The sequence below is a fragment of the Sprattus sprattus genome (assembly GCF_963457725.1).
Source record: "Sprattus sprattus genome assembly, chromosome: 12".
Lineage (NCBI taxonomy): Eukaryota > Metazoa > Chordata > Actinopteri > Clupeiformes > Clupeidae > Sprattus > Sprattus sprattus.
Window position 1 is genome coordinate 4031035 of NC_137910.1, and position 5735 is coordinate 4036769.

Below are 5735 nucleotides of genomic sequence, written 5' to 3' on the forward strand. Positions count from 1 at the left end.
ATTGACACTTCGTCGCACATCTCTCATATACAAAACAATGATTCCTGCTCAGACAGTGCTATTTTTAGGACTTTTAAAACAATGGTATCCTTTATTTTCAGTAATGTGGCCTAATCCGTAATCGAAGGTGTGGTTTGGTTTATCTTTGGTTTAAGGTTTCCCTTTGAAGGCTTAAAACAATAATCTCGAAAACACGTATCCTCTCTGCAGTAGGCCTGCGTGACTCGAAGTTGATTACCCTCTTATATATGCCGATGACAGACAACTGCCTCGCCCCTTTTTTAATATGGGCTACTACTATGCATAAAAAAAAAATCAGGTCTAAACTACTGCTCTTAGAAATATCACGAGTGCTCGTCTTCTTTCAGAGGGTGACACATTGCTGGCCGAACTGTAGGAGACATGGATTTAACCAGGGTTTGTTACTTGAGGTATTCACTTTCACAGACATACTCACTAGACACGCGTAGTAGCCCACTCAGTCTAAAGTGCCGAGTGGCTTTGTGCCTGCTCTCTGCTGCCATCTATTGGCCAATTGAATTTGAACTGCACCTCGAAAAATTGTCCAGTGGCGTACGGAGTCTGTCAAAGACGATAGGTCAACTGCGAAATGTTGTTTCATCATATCTCTGGCTGGGATAGATCCCTCGTAGGCTACATAAACCTATGCCTTTAAACGACAGAATGTGGTTTTCTTACCCCTATGCTTCCAGACAGTGTCACAGTGTTGTAACATCTACTATAATGAAGGCTCAGTAAAAAAGTTACTATTTCATTTATTTTTTGTTTCTGGTGTTACAGTAATACCTGCAATAAATGGAACAGGCCATCAGGGTACACAGAAAAACAAGACTATACGAAAACATTTCATTATGTTTTTAAAGTGACATTATTGTTAATAATTATTGTTATAATGAATTACTCCCCAAACCTCAACCTGCACCCTCAGGTCTTCAAACAGCTTGCTCCTCCGCGTCCCCAAAACCAAGCGTCCAGCATGGGCGACCGGGCCTTTTGCTCGGCAGCGCCACATTTATGGAACAGCCTCCCTGACCACCTAAGGGCAACGCAGACGCTGGATTCCTTTAAAGCTGGACTTAAGACTTTTTTATACAGGAAGGCATTTCTGGCCTTGTGTTGAATCTTTTCTGTTATGCTTATGTTAATATTTAAATTTGTTTTTAATTTTATTGTATTATTATAGTTATTTTCTAATATGTAGGCACTCTGAGATTCCTTTGAATGAAAAGTGCTTTAAAAATGAAATGAATTATTATTATTATTATTATAATGGTCTGATGGTAGTAGTAATGAACGCTTATAAATGCTTTTGTTCAAAAACATTTTAGAAACGCTGACCCGTCCATTGCATCCCTGTACAGAGCGCGTACAGAGCGCGCACACGCACACACACACGCACACACACACACACACACACACACACACACACACACACACACACACACACACACACACACACACACACACACACACACACACACACACACACACACACACACACACACACACACACACACACACACACACACACACACACACACACACACACACACACACACACACACACACACACACACACACACACACATACACACACACACACACAGGATGACTCAAGGCCACACGCCCGTGGTACACCTGACCCAGACCCCAAATGTATACACAGCTGGCAATAGGCCAGGGAACTCTCAGGGCAGGTCATCTACAGTTGGGACATTATATCTCTAAGAGAGTCATATCTTACATGTGTAGAGATTTGGTACATTATGTACGGTCACTGAAAGTTATGAACGATTATAAATGCTTTTTTTTCAAAAACATTTTTAGAAATTTGAGTAATTTATAGAATAGTTACAAGCTTAAATATCCATTCTTCCTTATAGCTTGCCTCTTAGTGCTTATTGCTTTGGCTCATTTCACGAAACAGAAATGGCATTCTCAAAACAACACGTGCAAATCTCCAAACCACAGATTGGAATTTATCATTCCTTTAATGAAATTGCAATTGTATTAGCACATCCTTGCAAATGACAAGTACAATTGCCTACATTTTGCACAAATTTCAAATGATTTAGCACATCTTTGCAAATGGTTAGGTTCAATAGCCTTCAGTTAGCCCAATTACTAATTGAATACATCTTGCTGGTCTAAACAGACTGTTGCTTCTCAGTCAAGTTGTTGTGCTCTGCAAAACATGTTGGCATAATTTCCTTGTGTACATCATCACCTGCACAATAGTTCACTCCACTGTCAAAATCTTTCAGGCACATAATACCATGAAAAACATCACGGTATATACTGTAATATGGATCTCTTGGATCATCAGCTTAATTTTCAGGTGCAACTACAACTTTACTAATCAAGGGGGAGATTCACACATCCGATCACCAATTACACAGTTCCTATCCAGAAGCATAAATACTTCCATCAAATATCTAGAGCTTGACCAAGTTCAGTACAATTTATGAAAATGGAAGCACCTGGCCAGGGAAGCAACCAAGGGCAACTGCCTGCTCGAGGACGAGGAGGAAGAAGAAGAGGAAGAGGAGCAAGGGTGAATGTCCCAGGCCAGCGTGGGGGCAACGTCACCATGTGTGCTGCCATTTCAGGGAATGGTGTAGTCACCAACATTACCAGTCTTGGCCCATATAATACTCAGAAGCTCCTGGTGTTCTTGGACCGCCTGCACTCCGAGCTTATCCCTCTACATGAGAGGGGTTTGGTAGAGCCTCACTAGCCTAAATTTGTCATTGTGTGGCACAATGTAAGCTTCCACCATGGACCGCCCATCAGGGCGTGGTTCACTGCCCATCCAAAAATGCTGATGGTGCTCTTATTACTTTACTACCCATTCCTCAATCCTATCGAGGAGTTTTTTTCTTGAGGTGGAGGGTCTACGAGCAACGGGCTCAAAACCAGAGGTCCCTGCTCCAGGCAATGGATGCTACTTGCGATGATGTCAGAGCAGATCAGTGTAGGGGATGGTTGCGGCATGCACGCCGATTTTTCCCCCCCCGTTGCATAGCAATGGAGCACATCAGATGTGATGTCGAAGAAAATCTGTGGCCAGACAGACAGGAGCGAGGATGAGCAGGAGAGTGAGGACGACAACTATACACTGTAAACCCGAACAAGTTCAGAGAACTCAAAACTTTTGATGTAACCGATTACATAAGAAAATTTGAGTACATATATTATTTTTTTTAAGTAAACTTAACTCAAAAATTATACATGAAGGAATTAAAATGTATAATTTTTGAGTTAAGTTTATTTAAAAAAAATAATATATGTACTCAAAGTTTTGAGTTCTCTGAACTTGTTCGGGTTTACAGTGTAGTGAAACTTTTTTCGAGAGATGAGCCACAGCAATCGATAAGGAACTTTTCATTTTGGGGGCACTGACTATTTATATGAGAAAATGATTTGGTTTTGAAGCTTGAGTTAACTGTTTTGGGTGAGCTATGACCTTTTGAAGGTAATCTATGTAGTTGTGCTGAACCATATAGGCTATTTTGGCATCTGGACATTTCCCAAGAAATACTTAGAAACAGAGAGAGAGAGAGCGAGAGAATCAGAGGGAGAGGACAAGAGAGAGAGAGAGAGGCAGAGAGAGAGAGAGAGAGATAGAGAGAGAGATACTAGGTGTGTGAGAGAGAGAGAGGCAGAGAGAGAGAGAGAGAGTGAGAAAGAGAGAGAGAGGTAATAGGTGTGTGTGAGAGAGAGAGAGGCAGAGAGAGGAGGGTATAAATAACTTGTGTAAATCTCTCTGTCCCATTCGTTCACTCTGCAAGTATTCATGGTAAGTCTTTCCATCCTCTTCCCTCTCCTGTCTCCTGTGAGTGTGTGTGTGTGTGTGTGTGTCTTAAGCCTGAGTGTTGTGGCTGTGCTTATGTTTGCTCTGCAGATGTGGTCGCCCTGCCTGATGACCGTCTTCCTTGGCCTGCTGGGCCATGCATGTGGTAAGCAGCATGTCTTCACGAGTAGGGCACCTGAGCACTGAAGGCTATGATTCACAAATCTGCCAGTCATGTTATCAGTCATCTAAAAAAGATCCTGCTGTTGATTTGTGCAGGACTGTGTCCTTGGTAAAGAAACCCTGATTGAAGCGAATTGTGTTCAGAAGAGCAATGCCTGAGGTTATGAATGTGTATTGGATGAACCGTTCCAAAACCACAACCACAACTTGATAAACATGCATGCGTGTGGTGTGTGTGTGTGTGTGTGTGTGTGTGAGTGTGTGTGTGTGTGTGTGTGTGTGTGTGTGTGTGTGTGTGTGTGTGTGTGTGTGTTGTTTTAACCAACCATGGCTACTCATGTACATTCATGATATGTACTATTTATCAAATCCAAATAAAGAAGTAAACTGTGTGTGTGTGTGTGTGTGTGTGTGTGTGTGTGTGTGTGTGTGTGTGTGTGTGTGTGTGTGTGTGTGTGTGTGTGTGTGTGTGTGTGTGTGTGTGTGTGTGTTGTTTTAACCAACTATGGCTACTCATGTACAGTCATGATATGTACTATTTATCAAATCCAAATTAAGAAGTAAACTGTGTGTGTGTGTGTGTGTGTGTGTGTGTGTGTGTGTGTGTGTGTGTGTGTAACACAGCTGAGTATGAGCCCAGCGAGGTGTGTTATGAAAACCTGGGCTGCTTCTCGGACTCCATCCCCTGGGCGGGCACCGTGGAGAGACCTGACCCTCGTCTGCCCTGGAGCCCCGAGAAGATTGGCACCCGCTTCCTCCTCTTCACCCAGGAGAACCCCGAACACTACCAGGCACGTGGGCACACACACACACACACACACACACGCACACACACACACACAAACTCACACGCAGGCACACACACACACACACACAAACACACACACACACACACACGCCCACACACACACACACTCACACGCAGGCACACACACACACACACACAAACTCACACGCAGGCACACACACACACACACACACACACACGCAGGCGCACACACACACACACACACACACACTCACACGCAGGCACACACACACACACACACAAACTCACACGCAGGCACACACACTCACACACACACACACACACGCAGGCACACACACACACACACACACACACTCACACACATGCCCAGTGTCCAGCTGCACTTCAAACACACTGGGAGATAATAGAAATAAGTATATTACAGTAATAGTTGTCAGTTGTACCACACCATTGCGGTATTGCATAGCAATTGTATTCAGTTTTACGCTCCAAAAGTCTCTTGTATTGTAATGGTAGCTGGATGTGCATTAAACATTCAGGTTTGTGGAGTCTTTTAATAACATGTTGATGTAACAGACAGTACAAACTCAACATGTAGAGTTGGTCAAAAGTACACTGAATGAATATGGAGTACCTCTGAATAAAAGACTTGACTTCCAGGTGTTGTTGGATTAGGTCTACATTACTCGTTTAGAACACATACTTGATAGTCCACACTAGTGTACTATAACAGTAGGTTATTCAACTTTTGTTAATAACATATACACCTTATGTTTAACACTGATTGATATCAACTAACTTTAATTAAATTAAATAGTTAACCCTAATAAAACGTTACTCTGACATGATTACAAATGCTCTGTTTGAAGTGTGTGGTTCCTGTCCCCATCAGACTCCCCAGCATCAGGACTGATCAGTGTCACTCCTTGAACCCCATCACCTGCTCTGCGTGCTGTGTGCGAGACCAGA

General features: G+C 42.9%; 1 protein-coding gene across 1 annotated transcript in view; it reads left to right on the top strand.

The window, feature by feature from the left end:
• Nucleotides 1-3925: 3925 nt before the first annotated feature.
• Nucleotides 3926-5735, top strand: part of LOC308373370 (inactive pancreatic lipase-related protein 1-like) — a gene marked incomplete at both ends in the record, with an annotated part of 15339 nt that continues 13529 nt past the window's right edge. Inside the window, 2 exons of the mRNA XM_080848852.1 lie at nt 3926-3980; nt 4622-4788. Of these exons, the coding sequence (XP_080704978.1) occupies nt 3926-3980; nt 4622-4788 (222 nt within the window). The remainder of the gene's footprint in view (nt 3981-4621; nt 4789-5735) is intronic.